Source organism: Tauraco erythrolophus, chromosome 3 (genome assembly GCF_009769465.1).
Source record: "Tauraco erythrolophus isolate bTauEry1 chromosome 3, bTauEry1.pri, whole genome shotgun sequence".
Taxonomy (NCBI): Eukaryota; Metazoa; Chordata; class Aves; order Musophagiformes; family Musophagidae; genus Tauraco; species Tauraco erythrolophus.
Genome location: NC_141467.1, coordinates 1,389,905 through 1,415,976, shown reverse-complemented (window position 1 = coordinate 1,415,976; position 26,072 = coordinate 1,389,905). Strand labels below are relative to the sequence as shown.

At 42.4% G+C, this 26,072-nt stretch overlaps 1 protein-coding gene across 3 annotated transcripts in view; it reads left to right on the top strand.

Annotated features, from left to right (window-relative positions):
- Positions 1 to 26,072, top strand: part of KIAA0319 (KIAA0319 ortholog) — a 34,323-nt gene that overhangs the window by 5,281 nt on the left and 2,970 nt on the right. The window contains exons 3-18 of one of the 3 annotated variants that reach the window (XM_009990333.2): positions 3,303 to 3,489; positions 5,625 to 5,723; positions 6,589 to 6,686; positions 7,058 to 7,145; positions 7,700 to 7,792; positions 8,401 to 8,533; positions 10,386 to 10,614; positions 13,144 to 13,267; positions 14,885 to 15,017; positions 15,909 to 16,057; positions 18,004 to 18,155; positions 19,275 to 19,413; positions 20,680 to 20,839; positions 22,196 to 22,338; positions 23,689 to 23,811; positions 25,854 to 25,944. In XM_009990333.2, coding sequence (XP_009988635.2) covers positions 3,303 to 3,489; positions 5,625 to 5,723; positions 6,589 to 6,686; positions 7,058 to 7,145; positions 7,700 to 7,792; positions 8,401 to 8,533; positions 10,386 to 10,614; positions 13,144 to 13,267; positions 14,885 to 15,017; positions 15,909 to 16,057; positions 18,004 to 18,155; positions 19,275 to 19,413; positions 20,680 to 20,839; positions 22,196 to 22,338; positions 23,689 to 23,811; positions 25,854 to 25,944 — 2,141 coding nt within the window. Of the gene's footprint in view, positions 1 to 3,302; positions 3,490 to 5,618; positions 5,724 to 6,588; positions 6,687 to 7,057; positions 7,146 to 7,699; positions 7,793 to 8,400; positions 8,534 to 10,385; positions 10,615 to 13,143; positions 13,281 to 14,882; positions 15,018 to 15,908; positions 16,058 to 18,003; positions 18,156 to 19,274; positions 19,414 to 20,679; positions 20,840 to 22,195; positions 22,339 to 23,688; positions 23,812 to 25,853; positions 25,945 to 26,072 lie in introns of all 3 variants that reach the window. The other 2 variants (XM_086608956.1, XM_086608955.1) reach the window with 2 other exon arrangements.

Sequence of the window (26,072 nt, the reverse complement as noted above, 5' to 3'; positions counted from 1 at the left end):
AGCTTGTGTTTTGCTGGCAGATGGAAGCCACAGTAGCACTGTGCCAAGCTTTAGCCGATTGTCAGGGTCTCTGGCAACCGAACTGCCGATGCCCTTCGTCTTAGAGAAGTTGTACATCCTTGAGTTCACCTAAAGTGTGTGGCAAACAGCTGAGTGAATTTGTTCCCCGTCTTGCAGTGATCGTGTGAATGCAGCTTTATGAAGTTTGAGATGTCACATCCTGCAGTGGCAACTATCTATGGCCAAGCCTACTTTGTAAACCTCTACTCTGATTTTGCCACCTCAGCTGGAATAGAAAGATTTAGCTTTCTCTTTGTTCACTGCCTGTGTAGATGGGAGCTGATTTTTCTCACTGGAACATGGAGAAGGTGTTCCAGTGTGGTGTTTACGTTGTGCTAGTGCAGCTGTTGAAATTCCTGTGGAAAGGCTGAGGAATTAGCTTGCTTCTTTCAGTGCAGAAGGGATGAAGCTCCAAAGCTGGGTCAGTCTTTAGGCCCAGCTAGTAGTGATGTTGAGGAGCTGATAAGACAACTGTAGTGAGAAAGTGATGTCAGTGCTCCTTTAGCAGAGCTGTAGAGGGTTGATGGGACAGCACTGAAGGCTGTTCATGAAGTGTATTGTGACATGACTCTAAAGGCGCTCTCTTAATGTAGAGAAAGGTTAAAAATCTGGAGAAAGTTTTGAGAAACTACCAAAGCCTCCTTTTGTCACAGCTGAAGTTTGGACAGAGGTGCATGATGACCTTTTTCTGCTAAAACAGTACATAGACAAAGAGTATCTTTCAAACAATCTTAGCATGTCTTGCTGGCAAGTAACAAATCATCTACATATTTTACAGGTGTAGAACCTCTAGGTAATGTTTTTCAAGTAATCTTTGAGCAAATGAGAGAATATTGTCGGAGACCTATTGAACTCCGGGGGCAAGCAGGTCCACATTAGTTGTTGGCCTTCCCACATAAGTGCAAACAGGTGCTGGCTATCTTCTGCCATAGGAATCCCACAATTTGACCCTTATGGTTCAGTTTATTAGTCTGAAACCCCTATATACCCCGAGATCCATCTGAGTCTCCTTTGTCTGGTTGTTGCTGTTTGGTGATGTTCATCTGATATTTCCCAGACTGGGTCTCACTCTTTCCTAGTGTCCTTGCTCCCCACAGTAATTTGAACAGTCATTTCAATTACCTTAAAATAGTTGCCTACATCAGAGGTGGTTTGGTCCACAAACGCTCTTGCCATACCACTGCTGCTGCTTCTCCCACCTCAGGGGAAGTTCTTCCAATCAGAATATCATCTATATATTGGTACAGCTTCACATCTTGGGGAAGGACTCTCTGTAAAAGTTCAAGTGTCTTCAGAGCCATAAATTTACCTTGTGTCATCGTTGTCATCTTGAAGCACAGCACTTGCTTGTTCACGCTGGTAATCTTAACTCTTTGCTGTCCAGATCGCATGCCCCACTTCTCAGCATCTTGTTACTGTTGAAATTTGTGCTTCCATGTGGATTAAAAACTTCACCAATTGTCCTTGAGGATCAACTGGAATTAAATGTATGTGCCATTATCACTTATCCACTAACAAGCCTCTGTTTTCTGGATAGGCAGGTCCAATTGCATTCTGGAGACTACTTGGTTTTTGCCTTCATGTGCTGCAATTTCTCCCTAACGGAGAGGAAGGGGTTTGTCTCCCTTTCTGGGGACTGGTGCCGGAGGAGTTAAAATACACACCTTCCTTTCACTGTTATCTTATTTCTGGAATGCTTCAATCAGACTCAAAATAAGCCTGTAAGCTGACCTTGAATCCAACCTCTGGGAATGCCTGGGGCCGATGCATTCCTCCAGAATTGCCAGTTGCCATGAGCCTGCTTTTCTGGGAAGTTGGGACTGGGATTCACTCCATGCCTGTGTAAATAATTGGTGATACTGAGTGTCATCCTGCCAATTTGTCAGTTTGTCCTGGATGTGCTTTCCTCGCACGAGAGAAGTGGCAATATATATTATTTATATAAGAGAATGAGTTAACAGGATTCCATGGCAGGCTACACCTGATTATTTACTGCATAGAAAAGGACAGGATCAGAAAAAACTGTCTGAGAGACCCTCCCGTTGGGTCACGAGGTTCAGACTGGACCCCCTTGCTTTCTAAAGTCCTGCTCAGAGAGGAGTCTAGGTGCAGCTGGATCCAGTCCTAGTCCCAGGCTTGGTCAGTGGTGTGTGTCTGAAGGATTATATGTGTGCAATCAATTCTTTATATTACTCAGCTAAGATCTCAAAGTTTCAGTGCTCTTATTCCCTGTTCACTTACTGAGTATCTGGCTTGGATTATACCCAGTGCACATGTTAGAAAATCTCTCAGTATTTTCTCTTGACCTCAGCAATACAGAGGGAGGAGTATAGGGAGGTGCAGAGACCGACTCTCTTAAATTACAACTGCTGCAGCTAAAGTCCCTCCTCGAGGTTTCCGTACTCCTCTTTGACCATCCTCTTTCTGGGGGTTATGTGCCATATTATCCCAAACATACCAATAATCCATTTTCTCTGGAAATCTTATATTCTAGGTGGTGATGTGAAAAGTTCAGTTGCCCTTTGTCAGAAGTCCCTTGCAGTGACCAACACCTGGAGGGTTTGTCTCCTTTTGTCAGAAACGGCCAGTCTTCCTGACATAATGTAACTGCACACTTTTTAGATAATTCTGCTGCACCATAAATTTTTTTATTAATTTTGTCATACCTTGGTCAAGGGTATCCCCTTTTCTGTGCCAAGTTTATCTTCCAACATCATTAGTGGTAAGGAAATAAAAAGACATGAACAAGTTCTGATCTGAGCAGAGGTAGTAAGAGGCAATGATTGTATTGTGTTTGTGTGTGTACAACATGAAGGCGATACTCATCACGCAAGCTTCCTGTCATTGGCTTTTAAAGGTTTATGACTATATTTAGACCTGTCCTACTGTTCTTCATTATTTTGAGAACTGATAGCTTTGGTTGTATTCTAGGTTGCCTCATTTTGATGACCATAGCCCACCCTGTTTAGCATCTGAACCTTGGAAAATGATTAGCATTTCTTACAAAGCCTCATGGCAAAAAAAAAAACCCAAAAAACCCCCAAACCACAGAATACACAAAAAAACCCAACATCCCTCCCCAGTCCTCCTTCCATAGATATTCTGTGTACGAATAAAACCTCCTAGTAACATAAATCAGAAGGTTTGCTCTATGTACTATTTAAAAACCAGCATACCTCTTAATCTAGAAGTGTGAAAAATGGCTCACTTACAATAACGTTCCCTATAATTCATTTTTTCAGGCTGCTACACCTTTCCTTTCTTCAGACAAACTGGATTTCTCCCCAGGTGTGTCAGAGAAAACCCAGACTCTCCCAGTGGTCCCAGAGAATGTCACCGAAGGTGGGATCACGCTGCTTCCCAGAGCAAATACTGTGCCATCTGAGCCCATGCAGCAGTTGGTACCACCTGCTACTGCTGCCAAAGCAGGTAAGGTTTCAGCAGAGCCAGAGATCTGAGGGGTACCTGCAGTTTGGACAGCAGGCAGGGATGGCTTTACTGCTGTCAGACTTCCAACCTGTTGTTAGTTATGAGCTCGCTCTTTATCCAAATGTAACATCATCCCACTTTGAGCATATAGACCTGCAGTAACACTGCCAGCTCCAGACTCCTCAGCCAGTTACTTCTGAGGCAAAACTGACCAAGTCTGTCATTAATGGGAAATTACAACTTAAGCAAACATAACAAAGTAAAAAGCAGAAAGATTAAGAGCCTTTTTAAAATGGGGTCATTTTTATACTTGGTGAGAAGTACCTGAGACTTTCTTGAGTTCCAGCATAGTCTCTTCTAGTCATACTGTTATTTTTGTGTGACTCTTCAGAACATTGCTCCATCTCAGAAACTCTTCGTAGGGTTCCCACCATCTATAGTTGTCAGATATCATGCAGCAACATAAATAGGACCTGAGGAGGCTCAGCCCTTAGTAGGGAAGAAGCCTAGCCCTTGGTAGGGGAGAACATGACCTCCTCATCCTGAGGAAAAAAGTTTTACTCTGATCTCAAAGCTATGAGGAAGCTTATCAGACTTCCAGCTGCAGAGCACAAGTTTTTGTTTTGAAAAGGATGTATTTAACCACTATGTCCTCTGTAGTCGTGTTAAATTCTGTGTATATGTTAGAGCATCTCCTTTCTCCTGATGAGTTTCCTGCCTCCCTGTGCACCCTGAGAAGGGTCAGAAGGGCCACAAGAAGCAGAGAAGAGTGGTGCTCTGCACTTCTGATATACTGAGGGATATGGAGAGCTAAGCCCTTTGGTAGAGCAAGTCTGGTTTGGGATGTTCTTTGCACCCTCTGCCAAACTGCAGCCTGCCAGCTGGGATAGCGGTAGGAGCTAGCAGAAGTGCTACAAGAGATCCCTCTCCAAGGCAATGGATCATCATCACCATTGAGTGTTGACTAGGCAGCTGCTCCTCTTCCTCTGCAGGAGGAGGCTGAAGAGGATTCAAAAAGGAGCTTGGTAGAAGCTGAAGGGAGGGTTGTGATGAATCTCTTTGTGCAAGGGCTACCTCAAGTTTGTGTGTGCTGAGCCCTGCTGGCTGGGAAGTCTCAGACAATCCTTCCTTCTCTCCTTTGATCATCACCCTCGTCTTAATGTTTTATCCTCATCTCATGTGGAGGTCAAAGGATTTTTAAAAGTACAAACCTCTGCTCGACTGGTGTCTAGGTGAAGTCCCGTGAGCAGCTATGGAGCCTTGGGTGTGTTTGAGTAGCAGTGACAAAGTGTGCTGTCAGTGTGGCCGTGACACTTACCTGTTGGCTGCCACTGCTGACTGGCCCCTTGCTCATCCATTCAGTTTGTGAATTGGACATTTAGACACTAGTGAGTTGCCTTTGGACAACCTTTGTTCTGTGGGCTCAAGCCTTGAAGACCTTTTAAATCTTTGAAATATAGGTCTATAGGAACCTTTCCTGAAGGTTTAGTACCTTTAGTACGTTTCTGCTGGGACTGGATTTGTGGACTTTGGCATTTTTGGAAGAGGAAAGGGTTTGCACAGATGAGAACTAGGAGAGTGTTCCTGGGTGGCAAATAGATTGAATGTGCAGGACAGTGAAAGGACACCTTTGCCCTGCTATACAAGTGGCATTTTTGAAAGGGACGCCAAGCTGGACATAGAGGCATGCCTCACAAGTGCCACAGAAACACAGCAGCAGTGCCTCTTGGTGAAAGAAGGCGTGATAAATTAGAGTTCTAGTATGGGCTACGTTGCTTTGTTTAATGAGATTTATTCTGGTGCAAACAGCTTTTTGTCTTCTGTAATCGGATATTTTCGAATTCTTGCTTTTCTCTAAAACAGAGGAAACGATGCTTCATATTTGCAGAATAAGAAAAATTTTCGTTTGGTAAAAGGTGAAGGAGCCGTAGTGATAATTACAACAGGTTGTTACTTGATTATGTATTGAGGAATTTTTCATTTCTTTTTTTTTACTTATCCTGTCTATTCACTGTAGAGTGTTTGTCAAATTTTACGTAGTCCATTATAAATACAATGTTTACAAATAATATTGGAAGATACTAAATTTATACTCATATCCCATACATAACGTACTCATTCTATCTTAGATACAGTAAAAGAACTTATCGTGTCTGCTGGAGATAACATACAAGTGATGCTGCCCAGAAATCAGGTTGAACTGAATGCCTTTGTTGTCCCACCACCGCCGACAGGTGAGTTGAATGGCCTTGGCATGCAAGGAGATGCACCCACTACCAACCTGTACATGCAGACAAGTCCTGAGTTATGTGAGCAGCTGCTCCTCAGGATTAAACCATTTTTCTCATCTCCTACAAGTACCTTTTTCACGTCTCCAACTGCAGAGAGGATTTCCTGCTTTGGATTTTGGAGATATTTTTTTTAAAGTGGCTTTTATTTTCAGAACCTGAACTCATTAGTGAGATAGTTCAATAGAAAGCCTGTAGTTCCTACCAAAAGATCATAGAATGGTTTGGGTTGGAAGGGACATTAGAGATCATCCAGTTCCAACCCCCCTGCCATGGGCAGGGACACCCTCCACTACACCAGGTTGCTCAAAGCCTCATCCAACCTGGCCTTGAACACTTCCAGGGATGGGGCGGCCACAGCTTCTCTGGGCAACCTGTGCCAGTGCCTCACCACCCTCTGAGTGAAGAATTTCTTCCTTAATGATGTGGCCCCAGTTGTAGCATCTTGTTGTAAAGCAGAGGAGGGGGAGAAGTAGGTTCTGAACACCAAATTTATATTAAAACTACCAGCTTCCAAGCTGCAGCAGCAAATAAAAATTTCACAGGTAGCTATGTGAAATGCATTCCCTTCACGTGAAGCTGTTCTTTTGTGAAGTCAGTTGTTTGTGAAATCCGTTACATCCATGCTGCTTTGCCAAGTTACCACACACTGTGGAAGTTTAACATGTATTCGTAGTGCTTCATTTTGCAGTTTTAGTCGTGATTTCCTACTGTAGCATTTTATCTGATGGATGGTGAACTTGATTTCTTTGCTTCCTGGGCTTATCTTGAAGGCAAAGCTGATACTCTTATGCTGTGTTATTACTCTTAGAAACAGCCTACACCTATGAGTGGAGCTTGATCAGTCACCCTGCTGACTATGGAGGTGAAATGGAGCGTGGGCACAGCCAGACCTTGATGCTCTCTCATGTAAGTGAGCTGTGAGCTCCGGCCCGTTGTGTTGGTGTGGTCCTTGCACAGCAGCCTGACCTGTGGGGAAGAGCACCAGTGGGTGTCACAGTCATCTTCACTTGCATGTGTCACCAAATCCTTGCCAGATTGGGACTGTCTTTTTAGAGTGCTCTAACAATTTTCTAATATGGAGTAAAAATTCCCAAATGTTTGCTTTGTAGTCTCTGCTTCTGGGCAGTGACTAGTGGCCTTTTACGTATGTGTCTGTAAAAGGAGCTCTAGGTTTCAGATATCCAGATTTTCCCTGTTTCTAATATGATTGGCGGATTTATGCATGCTGCTTTTGTGTAATTTGACATGTAACTCGATTTGTTCTGTGTTTGTCTCAGTTATCAGTGGGATTTTATGCCTTCAAAGTGACGGTTTCTGGTGAAAATGCCTTTGGGGAAGGTTTCGTAAATGTCACGGTCAAACCAGGTAAATCAGTTGGCTAAAATAATGAAATTAATTTCTTCAAGACGAGTTGTTGTACAACATGTTTATCTAATAAGCTGTCTTTTACTGTCTGTCAGGGATATCTGGTAGTCCAGCCACACAGAGATGTTTGATACCTTGGTGTCTATAAAGCATTCCAAGGAAGTAGAGTTAAGGATCTTACGGTGTTTGAGTGCTCCCTGGTCTTGTGCCCTCCTTAGGCAAGGCCTGAGAGAGCATCATGCCACCTTCTGTGGTCCCCTTCTCCGGTACAGCCAGGAACAGCAATTAGGAGCTGAACTGGCTCTAGCTGCAAGTTACAGTGCACGGGTCTGATCCCAATTAGACCAGTTAGAAATCACTGCAGTGGAGGACTGCTGCATCAGTGCACTGCTCTTCTGTAACCTTTTCTGTCCCCTGTCCAAAGGACAGCAGATGCTGCAAAGCTGTCAGTTGTAGATCTAGATCATTGGAGACTATTGATCTGTAGAGTTGATGGATGAGTTTTGCCTGGGCTTTCCCTACTTTCACCTCCCTACCTGCTGTCTTTCTCACAGCAGCCAGAGTTAACCAGCCACCTGTTGCCATTGCTTCACCTGAAGTACAAGAAGTTTCTTTGCCTACAACTTCTACCTTCATCGATGGCAGTCGTACGTACTGGAGCATCCTGTGCTCATATCTTGTGGTTTTAATATACAGCTGCGACGTTATAGTTTGTCAATTACGAGTGAAATTCCTTCTTCTCACTCCATTCAGGAGTTCCCGGAGTCATGATTTCTTTCAGGGGTTTGAGTCTCGTTATAAATTATTTTAATTAACAAATAAAAATGATAAAATCCAGCTTTCCACGTGGGGATTGAGATGCAGTGTATTGGAGGGTGCTGCATCCAAACAGCACTTGCTTTTACGTCATCTTCCTGTCCTGCTGAGGCCTCTGGGGCTGTGGTAGAGGAGCTGTCATGTAGGGTCTGATGAGATGTCATAATTATGGTCATGATTACTGAGACCAGGCAAGTTGGAATGTGCAGATTGATTTTTTTATTTGTGTGTGCATGAAGAATTTTTTGTTTGTTTAGATAAACCGTACCAAATGTAATTTGAAACCTGCAGTGTAGCAGCTATGGTGCACGAACCCTGACTGAATCTGCTTGAAAAGATGATTGTGGAAAACCAGTTAGGGATCAGTGCATGGAAGACTGTAGTGTTTTTTCCAGCAATTGCTACGAGAAACTGATATGTTTTTCTTTAATGAATGTAGAAAGTGTAGATGATATGAAGATAGTGAGTTACCACTGGGAGGAAATTAAAGGTCCTTTGCGAGAGCAGAAGGCATCTGCTGACACACCTGTCTTGTACTTGTCTAACCTTGTTCCTGGAAACTACACTTTCAGGTACCTGCATGGATACTTTCCTTTGGGATTTTGACTGTTTCTGTGATGTCAGCTAAATGTTTGTGTCTCTTGGTGCTCACATGTACCTCTTCAAACAAAACACTTTGTTTTTCTTCTGCATGGTGTTACTCTTCATTTTCCACAGTGGAGCGACACAAGGAGCACTCTTATTAGAAAGTGCTTGCAGTGATTTTGTCATACTGGTGTAGTGATACCTTGTTTTGCATAACTTCGTATTGTCAAGTATCAGAAATTAAATACCTCCCCCTCTCTGCCATAATAACTATGACAACATTTTTTTTTTAGTATTTTTTTCCAGCTTAAAAGTTGGCAAGTGTCCTGAGATGAGTCTCTGCAGTCAGACTGTGAAAGTCATCCCTGAAGGGTCATAACAGCCCAAACTATATTGGGACGCTGATCCTCACAAGGCACTGTTGTGTGCTGATTTTAAGTCATTCTGTTCTTCCTAAAAGCCTTTACCTTGCTACTGTTTTCCTCCATCTATGTGCTGCTGAAGCTAAATTTTGTCCAGACAATGCAAGCAATGTTTGTGGTTCTGGCTGCTTTAATTAAAATGAGAGTTAATTTGCTGAACTTCTTTACTTAAAGTGTAGCCTGCACAGAGGCAGACTGGGCCAGTGGGTAGCAGCCCACCAGTCAATGTCATGTATCAATGTAGCATCAGCACAATGCTGAAGCCAGCGTACATTAAACATGGTGCTTTGCAGAAGCCTCACCAAAAATTGCATGGTTTCAACTTTCATTCTGTCTTCTTTACTGGAGTTGTTGCGTACTGTACAGTGGCAGAAATGAGCATAGGATTTTTTTTTCTGAATCAAAAAGGGCAGAGCTTGCTTACAAGCAATGTTCCAAGTGTGTTCCAAACTCTAGGGAATTAAGAAATCACTTCCTATATCTGTGCACCTTTAGGGGAGCCTGAGGTACGTGAGCAATAGAGCAGCATGTTCGAGCTTACAGGAAATGAGCAAAATCCCAAGCTCCTGCTACGTGTGGATATGCACCCACTGCAAATGTATCTGTTACCTAATGACAGAATTAATGAGCTTAAGAGTTAATTATTTCAGAGTTTTGTTCCCTCTCAGGGAAGGCTTCAAGAGTGGTTCCCTTCCCTGTGTTCAGCTGTGTGCAGTTTCACTAGAGGTGAAACAGAGATGTAGTCGGGTACCCCGCTGTCGAAGGACAGTCTTCCATCACTCTCAGGTGTCTGCAGCAGTCTCGTTTTAAGATGAGTTGTCATGGTGTTTCTGAAAGGCAGTAGTGATTTCTTTTTTTTAAACCCTGTACTTTGGTTTTGTGACTTGACATCTTCAAAAACCTGAGCTGATATTAAGCGCCATTAAAATTATTTAATAGTGTGCCACAAAGAAATAAGAAATTAGGAACTGCTGCTGTGCTGCAAGCAGAGCTTCTGAACATGCAGGGCAGTTCTGGATGTAGGTGTTAACAGGGGCTGTTCCGCTGTGACTGATGAAGGAAATCCCTGGTTTTTACTGAGTAAATTTTGTAAAGAATTTAGCGAAATCTGTTTGAAATTGATGGAGTTGCCATTGAATGCAGGGAAAGGGTTTCATCTGGGATCCAGAATAGCTAGGCTTTTTTTTTTGTCCTTAAAGGGTGAAAGCTGTGTTGGAAAACAGTCCTGTGAGTTTCTTTCCTACCTTAGTTGAGGACTGTGTGTTTCTGAAGCAGAAGTTCATATAATCTGATCAGTGGCTCTGTTTTGGGTGGTGTTTTTGCTCTCTTCAGGTGCCAGACAAAGCTAACCTTTGAACTTCGGAATTGGCAGAAGCCCAGGATTAGCAGATTTCCAATACTGGTTTTCCCGTTGCAGACTCACAGTGATTGATTCAGATGGAGCAGCCAACTCCACCGTCGCGTCTCTGACGGTCACCAAGGCGGTGGATTACCCGCCCGTCGCCAACGCGGGACCGAATCAGGCAGTCACCTTGCCCCAGAACTCCATCACGCTCAACGGAAACCAGAGCAGCGACGACCATGCCATCGTCAGCTACGAGTGGTCGCTCAGTCCCAAAAGCAAAGGCAAGGTTGTAGCAATGCAGGTATGCCCATTTCTCCTTGGCTAGGACTGGAAAGCTCTTTTGCCTTTGTTTCTGACATGGGCAGAGACATACCTGAGTAACTACTCAGCACTGGAGTTTCTAGAGTGCTGTTACTCTTTTTCTTTCTCTCTTTTTTTTTGGTTCTTCTGTGATGTGTTCTTCTCATCATTTTTTTCATTCATTGTGGTCGTTTCTGATTCCTGCTGTTGTTTATTCCTTGTTGGATTGAAAAGACTTCAAGTTCACAGTGTCTGTCCGTGGAGCCTAGAGCCTGCTCCACAGGTTTCCATCTTTTGAGAGGCTAGAAAACTGATTTTGGGAGAATGTGGAGGTACTCAGTGTGGCCAGCAGGTCGAGGGAGGGGATTCTACCCCTCTACTCTGCTCTCGTGAGACCCCACCTGGAACACTGTGTTCAGCTCTGGAGTCCCCAACACAAGAAGGACATGGAGCTGCTGGAGCAGGTCCAGAGGAGGCCACGAAGATGATCCAAGGGCTGGAGCACCTCTGCTATGGAGACAGGCTGGGAGAGTTAGGGCTCTTCAGCATGGAGAAGAGAAGGCTCCAGGGTGATCTTATTGCAGCCTTCCAGTACTTAAAGGGAGCCTACAGGAAAGCTGAAGAGGGACTTTTTACAAGGGTGTGTAGTGATAGGACAAGGGGCAATGGCTTTTTAAACTGAAAGAGGGCAGATTTAGATTAGATATAAGGAAGAAATTTTTTACACTGAGGCTGGTGAGGCACTGGCACAGGTTGCCCAGAGAAGCTGTGGCTGCCCCATCCCTGGAAGTGTTCAAGGCCAGGTTGGATGAGGCTTTGGGCAACCTGGTGTAGTGGAAGGTGTCCCTGCTCATGGCAGGAGGGTTGGAACTGGATGATCTTTGAGGTCCCTTCCAACCCAAACCATCCTATGATTCTATGATTTTCTCCTGGAGAAAGTAGGACACAAACAGAAACTTAATTTTCTGAGTGAAAGACGATAAGACTTTTGGCAGTGTTATGCAGCTGTGCTCTATGGTGGGTTTTTTATGCTCACTAAAACACAGGTGTCCCATGAAGGCTGACTTGAATTTATTATCTTATTTTCATGGCTGTGTTGTGTTTTTTAATCTGAGAAAAGTTAATAAAAAATTTTCAGTGGACGTGCACTCAGTAATCTGGAGGTTCTTGTAGCTCTGTAGGCAGTTGAGTTAATTAATGTGATGAAGCCAGCTGAACCTCAGAACCCATTTTTTTATGACATGATTTCTACTGTGCTGCAGAAATGTTACTTTAGACCTTCAGAGGTAGAAAGAGGTCACTTTGTAGGTCTGTTTAGGAAAGGAGTAATATTGATGCAAGCATCTACTGTGGAGGCAATTATGAAAATGTGGAAAGGCTTGTAGCATGATGGCTTATTTCTGTTCTTTTACCAAGATAAACACTAAAAGCATCCGTGCAACCTGAACTTGTAGCTTTTAAGAACAGTTCAGTTTTAAAGCAGTCTTCCTGAGTCCCCATCCCTGGATGTGTTTAGGAAAAGGATGGATGAACTACTTAGGGATATGGTTTAATGGGAGATTAGGGACAGTTGGACTGGATGATCTCTGAGGTCTTTTCCAACCTAGAAATCTATGAAAGAAGGGAATGGCTGCTTGAGATACCTGATGGATTCATTGGGTATTTAATGTGGAGGTCCAAAAACGTTTTACAGTTTCTTTTCAAGAGCCTGCTAATCTTTTTCATGTCTAAAGCTGAGGATGCTGATCTCAGGTGCGTTGTTACATGGTATCCATGGTCAGAGTGCAATTTAACAAGTACCTCTGGTTAGTTAATCATTTATCAAATCCCTTAGTTCTCATTCTCATCTTTATCTAAAAAAGATAACCTAATTGTACTGTGATTTGTTGTTCCTGATAAGAGAGATGCCACAAATGTTCATTTTATTAGCAAAAGGACCTATAGCTGGGCCCAGTCATTTTATGAACTTTATATAGAGATCAGGTAATACTGCTAGAAGAGTATATTAAAAAAGACAACTCTGTCCTGAATATGCTTTTTCCATAAATCTATTTGTCTGGGATCAAGTCAAGCTTGCTTTTGCTTTTAGCCATTTTTATAAATACCATATTGAAGAATGTCATGATACTTGTTTTTAAAATATCTCTGGAAATGAAATAAGCTAAGTAACTTCCATCAGTGTTTAATTTCCTAGGTGAGAAAGTTTAATGTCCTGTGTGTTTCACAGTTATTGTTACTCAGAAATAATGCTGCAGTTATACCAGCATAAGAAAGTAAGGTTTATTGTCTGTAGATATTGCTCTGAGTCGGCAGGGACAGTTGCAATAGTGAATGCATTACATATGTCTCTATCAAATTTTAAGTCTCCTCTTTGTCCACAAAGTGCTTGAACTGCTTGCTCAAACACTGTGCTTGTTATGAATTAAACCAAATTTTATTTTTTTCTTAACACTTGCTCTGAAAGACCTTTGATAACCCAAGAGCGTTTCTGGTTTCTCTCATGCTCTCTGTGTTTGTAAATGCTGCGCAGGGAGTACGGACGCCGTACCTGCAGTTATCTGCAATGCAGGAGGGAGATTATACATTTCAGCTGACTGTCACGGACTCGGTGAGGCAGCAGTCCACAGCTGAGGTCACTCTCATCGTACAGCCGGGTGAGTCGGGCACATGGGGGTCCCTCGGAGCGGGCCAGCCTGCTGCCTTAGCTCTGTCCCCAAATACCTCATCTCCCTGCATTGCACTGTGGAGGTGGCAGTCTGAATGCTTGGTGTCCCTGGAGCAAGGACTTCCATTTGCTGTCAAAGCAAACAGAAAAACCAAGTGTAGGTTCATAGGAAGCCCAGGTGGTGATCCCGAGGGCTAATGCGAGCCTGGTTGCATAAGGCAGGCTGCACACGGATGTGCTTGAGTGAGTGTCCTTGGAAAAGCTACCGTGTAGCTCCGAGTTTAATACCTTACAAAGTCTGGTTTGCAAAGATGTTCAGAGTGTCAGGCAGTGCCTTGCTCAGTTTTCTTCTTTCGCAGTTCTCCTTCAAGCGTCCCCATGTGATCTGAATACTTGGTAGAATTGAATTGAATCGCACTTTGTTGGGAAAGGTGTCAAGCTAAGAACTTTCAAAAGCTGAATTTTTCACCCATTTGTTTAGATCTAGGGGCTGAGTGATGGATGGGCCCAAATGGTCCAGGCCTCATGAGATGGGGCTTTTTTATGCCTTTTTTTTTTGTGGTGTGTTTGCCTATTGCATGCAAAGTGGCCTTTTCTGCCCATCTGAAGGTCTCACATTCCACCACGGGACAATGTTATATCTTCCTGTTATTGCTTGTTACACACCTTTTTGTAGATGACCCCTTCTGGGAAAGCTTTACAGTTGGCATTTACTGCAGAATTCAAGAATGTGAATTAGAAGTACAGCATGTGGTGGTGCTTTTTAGACTTGTTATAGTGTGAAACTAGGAAGATGCTATTGTCTAAGTCGGGTCTAAGCAGAAATAAATATCCAGGAAAATGACAGCATTGCCAGATTTACCATGCCACAAAAGAAAAGGTTGAAAACAGAATAATAGGCTACATGTTTCTGCACTAAATCCTCGAAGACTCTAAATTGGCATTAACTTAGTGGTGTAATGCTGACCTTGAGCAGCAGAAAACCTGGGCCAGTATCTTCTTTGAGGGCAGGGAATCATATTTGTGTGGGTGGTTTTGAAAGGGATGCAGCAGTGGAACTGGGAGAATACCTCACCACTCATCATAAAACTTTTCATGCAATGCATTGAGCATGCTGCAGAATTCTTAGAGGGTGACTGTGCCTTCAGATATGACTGAAAAAGGGAAGTAGTTGCTGTGGGATTTGCCTTGTTGCAGAGCTGGTCTCTCCCACCTGGTATTTTCTGCTGACTTGTGCACTTTATACTTGTGATTTGTATCTTTGAGCCAATATATCATAGAATGGTTTCATTAGAGATCATCCAGTTCCAACCCCCCTGCCATGGGCAGGGACACCCTCCACTACACCAGGTTGCCCAAAGCATCATCCAGCCTGGCCTTGAACATGTGGATGGGGCATCCACATCTTCTCTGGGCAACCTGTTCCAGTGCCTCACCACCCTCAATGTAAAAAATTTCATCCCTATATCTAATCTAAATCTTCCCTTTTTCAGTTTAAAGCCAAATTGTAATTTGTAATATAACATTCTGGGGAAGTCTCCTCTCTGATTGGTAGTCCTTGCCAGTGACTACCCTAACAAATGTTGTACACTAAATATTTTTACAGAAAATAACAGTCCTCCAGTAGCAGTGGCTGGCCCTGACAAAGAATTGACTTTCCCAGTAGAAGGTACTACGCTGGATGGAAGCAAAAGCCATGATGACCAAGGCATTGTCTTCTATCATTGGGAAGATATCAGGTATCTAGAGATTGTACTAACCTCCCGTAAAACAGAGAACAAAGTGAAAGTGATTGGGTGCCAGAGCCTCTTACGCAGTGAAGTTTAGTGATGCACTATTTGAGCTGCTTTGAGGCTCTTCCTGCTCAGGTGGTAATAAGGTAAGAGACAGGAATTTTAAGTTCAACTTGGAAAACTTAGGCAATCTCTGCCTGTACTTTTGCAATGTGTCATTTTGAGGCCAACTGTTATAAAGTTAAGAGAAAATGACAGGAATTTCTATGTCTTCTGTTAAAAAGCGAGTAACAGGCTTGGGTACCATCCTGTAATGTACAAAGTTTTCCCATTACTGCCCAGAACTAGACTGTCTTAGTCACTTGTTTGTTGAATAATAAAGAAAATTGCCAATCTCTTTAGCCTGAGCTTTCAGTAGTAGGTGACTAAAGCGCTCTTGAATGATGATTGAAAATGCCTTACAAAAAGTTTGTGATGGTATGTTGATATGCAAAGCTAATTGATCCTTGATGAAAGGACGAGGTATTAGCTCGTGAAGCTGTCATATCTGTGGTACAGGAAGAGGTTTGGCACCATGTGTATGTTGGGAGAAGCTCTTAGAGCAGTAATGTTTGCCTGCTCCCATGGAATGGTACAGTGAGGAGGCTGAACTTCTGCGGTGCGTTTTCTGCCCTGCTAATAACTGGGGGTGTGATGCTTGGGTGCTTTGAAGGTCTTGAAAAAAAAAAAAATGGATTTATGAATTCTCTGAATTAAACTCATATCTTAGTTCTTTAACCATCAGTGTTTATAGTGGTGGTAGAACTACAATATACATGAAAGGAAATAGCATGATGCTGCTGGAAGAACAATTTGGCTGGCTGTGCAGGATTATTTTTCTGAGATGTTTTCTTTCAGTGGACCAAGCTCTGTACAGATGGAAAATGGCAACAAAGCGATAGCAACTGTGACTGGTCTTCAGGTTGGTACCTATCGCTTCAGGCTGACCGTAAAAGACCAACAGGGCTTAAGCAGTGCATCTGTGCTGTCTGTTACTGTGAAGGAAGGTAAGCCTAGCTGCTGTTTCTTAGGATGTGGTAGGCAACTTGCCAGTTAATTCCATCACTGACAGAATGTAAAGGCGATTGGAACAGAAAAGGAGAATGTATTTGTTGTCATATTTCAAGGGTATTCAAGAAGAATTGCTGTTATTTTCTAATAAAGTGGTCTTGTGAGTGACTGGTAGAAGTAACTTCACTTACTGTAAGCTTTTTAAAAGTTAAGTACATGCATAATGAGTTGTAATAAAAATGCTCCAAAATACTTTTTTTTGACCGTGATGTGTCTGCTTCATTAAGAGGATATGTTTTGATTTTATTCTCAAAGTTGAGCTTTGAGCAGAAAAGCAATTCTACTGTGAGATTTAAGTAACATCCAAGAAATGAGGTCTCAGAGTATACCATTTTCCACTTGAAAACTTAAAATTAAGACTTGTATTTATTTTGTTTTTTTGATACAGAGAAACAGTTGCTGTGGCTTTTTTTTGCCAATATGCATGCTGTAGAAGAAGCTTTAGGATAATAATACCTATTGTGCAAGATAAAAGGTACTGCCAGGTACTCCTGACAGATTTCATAGCTTTGACTTACATTGCATCCTCAGATTTGCAGATGGTGATAATCCAGTTATCTTTTGCCTCATTTTGTTCCTCAGGGAGTGATTTTAGCAATCTCCATGGGCCTATGGCTCCTTTTAGAGAAGATGATGTGATACGTTTCAAATCTTGTTTGGGTCCAGAGTTTGGTTTTCTGTTGCCTATTTTGTTTTTTGAGGGGAGAGATGCACTCTGGCTCTGCAAGCATGGTACCTATCCCGTTTATGAAATGATAGCAGAGTTGCATCAGAATTTTAGCAGCTGACTTTCTTGAAAACAGTGCAGCCTTGTTTCTTTTTCACTTGGTATCGTTGCAGAACGAATGCATCTTGGAGAAGAAGCTGGACTCAGTTTTACCCATATGCACCATTGGTTGAACTGTTCCAGAGTTTGCTAGGTGTTTAGTCAGAAACACATGGCAACAGCTCTGCCCAGATGTCTTGTGATCTCATTCGTGCTGTGAAGTGTAGCCTCAGTGTGTGCTGATTAGTCACAGGTTCAATATTAAAAATATTCAGTGGTCCAATAGCCAAGTTTAATCAGCTGGTTTATTTGGAAGAGCCAAGAAGATTGCTTGTGTTGCAGAGAACTCTGTGCTGTTCTAAAGAATACAGTTGCAGTCAGTGCCCTAGGGATCTGCCCCAAATTGGAGTATTTATGTCCAACCTAATATTTAGACCAGCAAGGGAGGTATTTCACTTAGCCTCACAGCTTCATGGAACTCTGTCTTCTCAGTTGTGCTCCAAACAAAAGTCAGTGATGTCTGGTCTCTGGAAAGTGAATGTGTGTTCCTGTTTCCTTGGTATTTCTTGACCATACTGCCAATGCATGCTTTAATTTCACTGCTAGTGGTAAGCAAAAAACACTTGGGAACTGGATTTAGTCTAAGTTTCCTGAATACACTTTGCCTAAATACATGTGTTGTGAAGATGTAAGACTTCACACAAGCCTTCTGTTAGGTAATAAGCAATTCTCAAGACGAGAAGAGCCCAGCATGGTGATCTTAGGCTGGTCTGTGTTTTCCAAGTAGGCAGAAAATCTTTTTACTTGACTGAGAAGATCTGACATGTAAATAGTTGTGAGACTGTAAATAGAATACCCCAGAATGATTTTTGAAAAAGATCTTTCTGGATGATACCTCTTACTGGTATTCTTCTCATGGTGCAGCTCTGGTTTTGTCAGATTGTCATAATTCTGGAGCCAGATCCTGTATACCTACTCAGCCTTTCCCTGTACCTTTGAAAGAAGATTCTGTTGTTACTGTGGTAAAGAATTGCAGCGTGGATGTATTGGTGATGTCATGTCACATTGTGCACGTTTTGAAAGGACATCCTTCTCCTCCACTATTTTTATGGCTAGAAAACAACAGTCCACCCCGGGCGGATGCTGGTGGGAAGCATGTTTTAGTGCTTCCAAATAACTCCATTACCTTGGATGGCTCAAGGTCTGCTGATGACCAGGGGATTGTGTCGTATTTGTGGATTCGAGATGGTCAAAGCCCAGCAGCTGGGGTAAGTTTCCTGAAGGTTCCAACAGGTCAGATTCGTGTCTCGTTGTGCATGTAGCATCACTGCAGAAGGACAGGCAGGTATGGCTCCTAAGATGCTATGAGGCATGGTGTCTGTTTCTGGTTTGTCTCGGCTGCTTTGGTCCCAGGGACTTATGATATTTTCAGTACAGCTGTAGAATATGGTAGTTAAGAGGACTGCAGCAGCGTGGACCTAGTTGGGAAAGACTCAAGACAGAAGAATGAAGTCGTGGCACTTAAAGAGCAATCGGTGATAGTACCAAGTTAATGTGTTTGAGGGAAAAATAATCTGAAATCCATCTATTCCAAAGGAGGAAGGCTCTGAGAGAGCAAGAAGTGCTGATAAAAACGAAGGAATCATGTCTGGTACCAGATGAGGTGAAACTTGCAGTTTAAGATAAAAATGGTGTTTAGCACCAGATGTAGCAATACCGTGCCTGGCACGCTCCAGGGAATAGCCTGGGTCATTAGGGCAGCGGAGTCTGCTCTCCAAGTGGGGACAGGCAGCAGGAGTACCTCTGGATAAACTTCAGTTTATCTGTTAGCTACTCATACTGTGACATCTTTTGCCTATCCACACCAAGTGTTGCGGACAGCTTTTCCCAGTCAGGAAGATAGTGGCAAACCAGCAAGAACTGGGAGAGGAGAAACAGCAGGATGATAACAAAGCTTCTAGAAGCACGTGAGGATAGAAGTACTGAAGAGGTTTAGCTTAAATATAGCTGGCAGGCATGACAGTTGGAAACATATGAACTCCAAGGAAAGGAAATAATTTGGAATGTAAGAAAGCAGAACTAAAGGATACTGGAGTAAAATTGAGTGAGGATAATGTAACTGTCTCAGATTTTCAAGCAGGTGAGTGCTTGAGAATGTCAGCTGTTCCATCTCATTGAAATGAAAATATCCATACTGCGCAGACGTCTCCATTAATCCATGAACTCCCACTTCCAAAGTTGCATTTCACTGTGCTGTGAAACTGTGATAGGTCCCATTTGTCCCAAAAGCCAAAGCAGGAGCTCACAGTCGTATCAGATACCCGACTTGATGGTCACACCTGCAACTTTGTCTGAGGTTACAATCATCACGGTACCGTTTTTTGCAGGATGTGATCCATGGCTCAGACCACGAGGCGGTGCTGCAGCTAACCAATCTGGTGGAAGGAACCTACACTTTTCACTTGAAGGTGACGGATGCCAAAGGAGACTCCGATCTCGATTCAGCAACGATTGAAGTGCAGCCTGGTATGCCAATTAAAAGGTCATCAATATGTCCTGAATACCTCATCTTTGTTCTCCTTTTCACTTATGTATTTCAGCGTTGCCAAGATTCTCTGGAGTTAAAACACAAGACAAAAGGTGTCTCTCTTCCTGCCTTCTGATTTTTCTCAGTAGGCCTGAGTGTGTTAGAAGAAGACATGTCAGGGCTCTTAGCTACCAGTTACACCATTGCCTCCCTGGAAGCATAAATAAATAAAACCCATACTTCCTAGTTAATATTTTTGTTAGCTTTTTGTTGCTTTTCATTCTTTGTAGGTTTTTGTTTCTCTTTTTCTGGTTGTTAGTCAGTTTGGCCAATGGAAAGAGATGGGAGCTGAGCATTAAGTTTAGGTACAAATGCTGCACTCATGTGTTTGATGGTTGAAACCATATTTTTGTGCTTGTTTTCCTTCTTTCATCCTGGAGGATAAAAACAAACCTCAAAGAATTTCAGGGGTTTTAAAATTGTCTTTTTGTGGCTTGATACTACTCGTATGTAGGCTTGTTTTCAAATGCAGGAGAAATGGCTATGTGATGGAAGCATAAGTTGAGATTTCAGAAAGTGAGTTTGAAATCATAGGTCTGTCCAAGTTTTCTTGTTTGTCTGGTTCCTGGACAAGGATTTTATTTCTGTTCCTCGCTTTATTGTTGAATGTAGTCACAGTTGGCTCAGGATTCTCATGGGATATCTGTGAAGCCTATTTTGTTTGCAAGGCACTCTAGAAGTTCAAGTATTACTTCACAGAACCCTCAGTTTGTGAAGGTAGATAGATTTGATATTTCTCAAATTGACCATTCTTATTTAGACTCACACAGTTTTGCATGCTACCATATGAGTCCATCTTTGCCTCCCTTTGCCTGGGTGGTAGCCAGTAGTAGATAACTAGCAGGGAAGTTAAGCAACAGGTGAGTCTAACTCTTACCTCTGACCTTAAGATGACAGCATTTAGGAGAACAGAAGCTGCTGTTCTGCACAGAAATGTGTTAATGCTGAACCGATGTACGCCCTGAAGTGCTTGCTTTCAGCTGGTAAGCTGGGTTGCTGTCTTAGATCCACCAGGTTTGTTTCAGAGGGAATGAAAATGTAGGCAAAGTACTTTTCTAAGAACACAAAAGTGTTGGGTTGTAAGGGATATGGGTCTTAAGCAAGAAAATATAGTATTAATAAATACTTTTGAGTACTGCATGTTATCTTCAGTTGGTACTGAAATATTTGCCAGGCTCTGAAAGAATACCCTGTTCTTCTGTCAGATCCTAAAAGGAGTGGTCTGGTGGAACTGATTCTGCAAGTTGGAGTGGGCCAGCTGAGTGAACAGCAGAAGGACACCCTGGTGAGACAGCTGGCTGTCTTGCTGAATGTTTTGGATTCGGATATCAAAGTTCAGAAGATACAAGCGCACTCAGATATAAGGTACAAAGATATCCTACCGTGCCAGGAAGATACGTGATTTTCATTGACTCACCATTCATAATTAGTTGCAAAACAATAATTTCTAAGATGACAAAAAAATGCTATAGCTCTCAACAGTATATACTTTAAAAAGGTGAATTTCTTCTGCTGTGGTAGGAAATCGATGAAGTAACCTCTCTGGAGGCTCAGAACTCTGAAGTGTTTTGTTTTTAAAAAAATAATTAAAAATTCTCTGCATAGTTTTTTTAAAATTTATTTTATTCCTTTAAAGAAAGTGTGTGCCTATATTTCAGTGTCTTTGTTCCATACAGTGCTATTATTTTTCCCAAATGCTGGCTTGAATGAGACAGGCAGACTTTCTCACAGTGAAGCAAGTATTGTATTTCAAAGTAAAGTTTCAGCTGTATCTGATCAAACCTGTTTTTTTTCCCTTATTCTTCTACTTCCTCTTTAAAGTTTTGATATTCTAAGTATTTTAAAAATGCTTTCCCAAGTAACTAGTGACGAAAATTCATTTTTTGCAGAGAAAACTACACAGCAGACACTCCTAAGTGTGGTATTTTACTCTGAAGTAAAAATACCCCCTCTGCTTGCTCGAGATGGTTGGGTGTACCCAGAGAAAACATCTCAGCATGATTGGTAGAACCTGTTGACATGAGTTATCTTTAAATTACTTCTTGTTAACTGCTTGGTAATTTAAAACCCATTTTAGTGTCTGTTTAGCCCTCTGGGAACCTCTTAAATTTTTAAAAGCAAACAGTTTGGAAAATCTAGCATTTATAGTTACGATGCTTTTAATCACAGCTTCCAATTACTGCTTTTCAGATAAAGGTGTTCCCTGAAGGGGAATGGGATGAGATCAGCACCACTCAAATTTAAAGAAAAAAAAAGAAAAAAAAAGTGGAGGGTGGAGATGGGGAAGGAGGGCTGCCACGTGAAGTCCGCTGACTCCCTTGCTTCTGAGCTTTTCTTCTCTTAAATTCAGTTTTCTTAAGTTACTCAAAGTGCTTCGGAGTGCCTTGTGGCAGGTTCTCGATGAGAGGGGGGGAAAGTAAATGTATACATAACTTCTTTTAAAGTGAGAGTCAGGAAGATCCAGGAGGTAATTACATTTCCTGTTGTCCTTGCCTTTCTTCTGTGAAACTGGGAAGCCAGAGAACTGCTGGTGCTCCTGGCTCAGGATGAAGTCCATGGCATTTGGATGGAGTTGACTGATCCGTGGACAGAGCTCACCGATCTTTATCGGTGGTGGCATTTGCTCTCCAGAAACAAACAAAAGCCCAGGCTGTGAAGTGAAATGCCTGACAAAAGCCATCTTTGGCAGCAGTCATCACCTTGGTCGTGTTCTTTCTGCAGCACCGCGGTTGTATTCTACGTGCAGAACGGGCAGCCTGCCGAGGTGATCAAGGCATCAGATGTCTCACGAGCTCTGCATGTGCAGCTTTTGAAAGAGAAGGCTGACTTTCTGCTTTTCAAAGTCCTGCGGGTCGACACAGCTGGTATGTTTTGGGTTGTGCTAGCTCAGCTTGGAACTTTGTGGGCGTTTGGGTACCACAGCACCCTGGATCTGTCTGGTGTCTGGGCTTCGGTGTAGCTCTCTGAAAGATGACGTTGACGACAGCATTTAAAATGCTGGTTTGTTTGTAGTAGACTGGTACCAGTTACTTGTGTTCTTTTACAAGTTGTCATCTATAGCAGTAGGCAAAAGCACATCTTAATCTGATCTGCATCAGGAGGGCCTAGGGAATGAGGGTAAGGATACCCAACTCATACCATATTTTGTTGGAAAACGGGCAAAAACTCGATACAGCCATAATAAAGAATGTTTCATGTCCCTGGTTCCTTCAAGGCTTTTAGTGTTCAGTAATAGGCTTGTGATGTAATTTGGTTTTATGTCTGTATCAGGCAAAATGCTCAGGTGACTGCTATGTTATAGAATCATAGAATGGTTGGAGTTGGAAGGGACCTCAAAGATCATCTCGTTCCAACCCCTGGTCTTCTAGGGTTTGCAATGTAGACAGGCCACTGGGGTGTCTTACAATGGACTTCTTTTCCCAAAAAAGATGCTTGAACTTCTAAGCCTATTTTAAACTTCACTAGTAGTTTGAACCCTTTATGATACTCAGATGTTACAGATGTGACTTCTCCATCGTTTAAAATCAGGATGGAATGATCCAAATGCAAACAGAGTGAGCGAGCTCTGGCAATAAAATAGTCATTGATTCTGTAGTAAATTTTGTCTTTATTTTCCTGTTGAAAAGCATTGATGTTCTGTTGTAAATGTACCTGGATTACTGAAATGCCTAGGTATCACTTGAAAATACGTGTAACGTTTTTCTTGACATAGCAAATCTGCTACTCTGAGTTTTAAGGGGAATAACTTTTTATTTTAGTCTGATATGACACGTTGATCTAGCAATAGCTACTACTGTAAGCATATGAGGCATGTAAATGTTCTGGCCTCAGATGCTGTAATTTGGTTTTGAAATACTGAAATACGCTTGAGTTTATTGATGTGATGCTCATCTTCTAGTGCCTGAGAATGCTGATATTCCTCAGTTCTCAGGTATTTAGAAGTTCTTGCAAACAGGTCATAAAGGAGAGGTTTGAATTCCACAACTTGTCCTTATTTCTGGTTAGAATAAACCATTCTTGACTTGCATACAATTTCAGTGCTGTCTGCTGAGCTGTAAATCTATTTCACGGATAGATTAAAGGAAAGGGAGATTTAAAAAAATATCAGAACGTTATGAACTGGGTGCTTTGGCACCAGTCTGCTCTCACAGAAAGAGGATGTGTGACAAGTTGTCCATTTCCACACCTGACCCTGCGTTTGGTTTTGTTCTTAGCCTGTCTCTTGAAATGCTCTGGCCATGGGCACTGTGACCCCATAACAAAGCGCTGCGTTTGCTACCAGCTGTGGATGGAAAACTTGATTCACCGTTATCTGAACAACGGAGAGAGTAATTGTGGTGAGTTGGGGTGTTATGGGATGTATTTCGAGAACAGCTTGTCTTTTGAGGCTGTTGATTATTTGCTGTCAAAATGGGGAGTACAGAGGAGGTAAATGCTGAGGGAAGGCTGAACTCTCTTTATTTTCCAGCCCAGCGATATCTTTCTATAGAAATATATTTGAATAATGTCTTGAAATTATAACATCTTGACAGTAGTAGCCTATACTTAAAATATTTTAAAAGTTTGTATTTTTAAAATTATCACTATTTGAGGAAAAAAGCTTTAAAACTTTGTCATGGGAGAGGGATCTTGCAACAGTTGGAAGTGGTGTTGGACAGTGTGGGTGTTGCAAAGCTTTTAACTAGTTATTCATCTGATTGCTGCAAAGCTGAAAAAGAGGCAACAACTTAGATTCTCTGAGTGGGCAGGTGATGCTCCTGTGCCAACAGGACAATTTGACATAAGGAAATATCGTGGTTTAGCCCAGCTGATAGCTAAGCAGCCATGCCACTGCTCGCTGTTGGGATGGGAGGGGGAAATCAGGAGAAATGAGTAAAACTCGTGGGCTGGGATAAGGATGGTTTAATAGGACAGTACAAAAAAAAGAGTAATAACACCAATAATACTAATAAAAGAACAATACCAAACAAGTGGTACAATTGTTCACACCTAGCTGCGTCCTCTCCCAGTTTCCTTTGAGAAATTAACTCTATCCTAGCCAAACCCAGGACAGGAAAGAAAACACCAGTGCTCTGGACTAAGCAATATAGTCACCTTTAAAACTTCAGCTTTTTAGCGTGATTAATTTCACTGTTTCTTTCAGTTTGCTGCTGCATGTGGGGAATGCAGTTTAGTTTCACCAGCTTAATCATGTCTATATTCTGTGGCACACCTGACATATCAGCTAAGCCTCTCTTTCAAATGTTTAATAGTTTTAATTTAATTAGTCTTTGACTTGAGTTAAAGCTCAGCTCTCAGAACTCTGCAGGCTTGGAGACATTTGCAGGGCAGTGCATTAGTCTGCAAGTGAATCTGTAGGAATTTCTAAGGAGCTTGCTACAAACCATTAAATAACCATGGGCCATGTGTCTGATGGAGAAGAAAGACTAATGGACCAACCAAAACAGGACAGTAGGTTTTAAGCCTGAGGCAGGGACCTGCTTCAGCTGTGCCCTAATGCTGTCGTGTTCCATGGTGTAATAATAACATGGAAACAGTGAGTGTGTGCATGTTGGAGTTCACATTATTGCATATCTTCTCATGCTTTTTCCAAGTGTAAGCATGCAGGTAGAAGGAGCTATCTCTAATCAACTGCTCTTTTAAAGCACAACTGAAATGCCAGACCCAGAGGATACCTGTGTTTATTTCAGTTAGAGAATGAGGACTGAGGTGGTACCCATGCTGTTGCGGTTCAGCCCAGCTGTGGCAGCTCAGCTACCACGGCTGCTCACTCCCTCCTCCCCTTTGGTGGGGTAGGGAGGGGAAAATCAGGAGAAAAGGCCAAAACTGGTGGGTTGGGGTAAAGACAATTTAATAGGACAGTACAAGAAAAATGAGAAGGGATAATAACTACAGTAATGCTACTACAAGAACAACACAAAACGAGGGCTACAGCTGCTCACCACTCAGAACTGTCCACCCAGAAGCTGGCTCCCCCAGTCTGTACTCTGAGCATGACATCCCATGGTATGGAATAGCCCCTGGCCAGGCTGGGGCAGCTGCCTGTGCTGTGCCCCCTCCCAGCTTCCTGTGGAAAAAGTTAACTCTATCCCAGCCAAACCCAGGACACATGCCCTCTTGACTTTCAGTTCCCATGTAGACTTCGGGTAAGTTGAGATGGTAAAAAGGTATTGGAATGGAAAAAAATTTTCAAATGTGCACTTTCAATGTGGAAGCTTAAGAATTTTTAAGGATTCTTCTGAGAATATGAAGGTGCTAAGTTTTTCTAAGTTCCTGTTGCCACTCCTCATTCCTCAGGATTGGTTATTTTAATAGAGTGGTGTTAGAAATTATCCTGTTCGTATTACTTAACAAAGCACTGTTGTGTTTCTTTTTTCAGAGTGGAATATACTCTATGTGTGTGTATCTGTTTTTATTTTGATTGTGCTCATGGTAGGGCTTGCCTGGCTCTGCATCTGCTGCTGCAAAAGGTGCGTGATTTGTGCTTCTTTTTGATGGGGTGTGTGCAAAAACTGAACACAACTGCCACTTTTTAGCCTGGTCCTTAGCACTAAACCTCTGAACTCATGTCAGATACGTGAGGAGCTTCCTGTAGCTA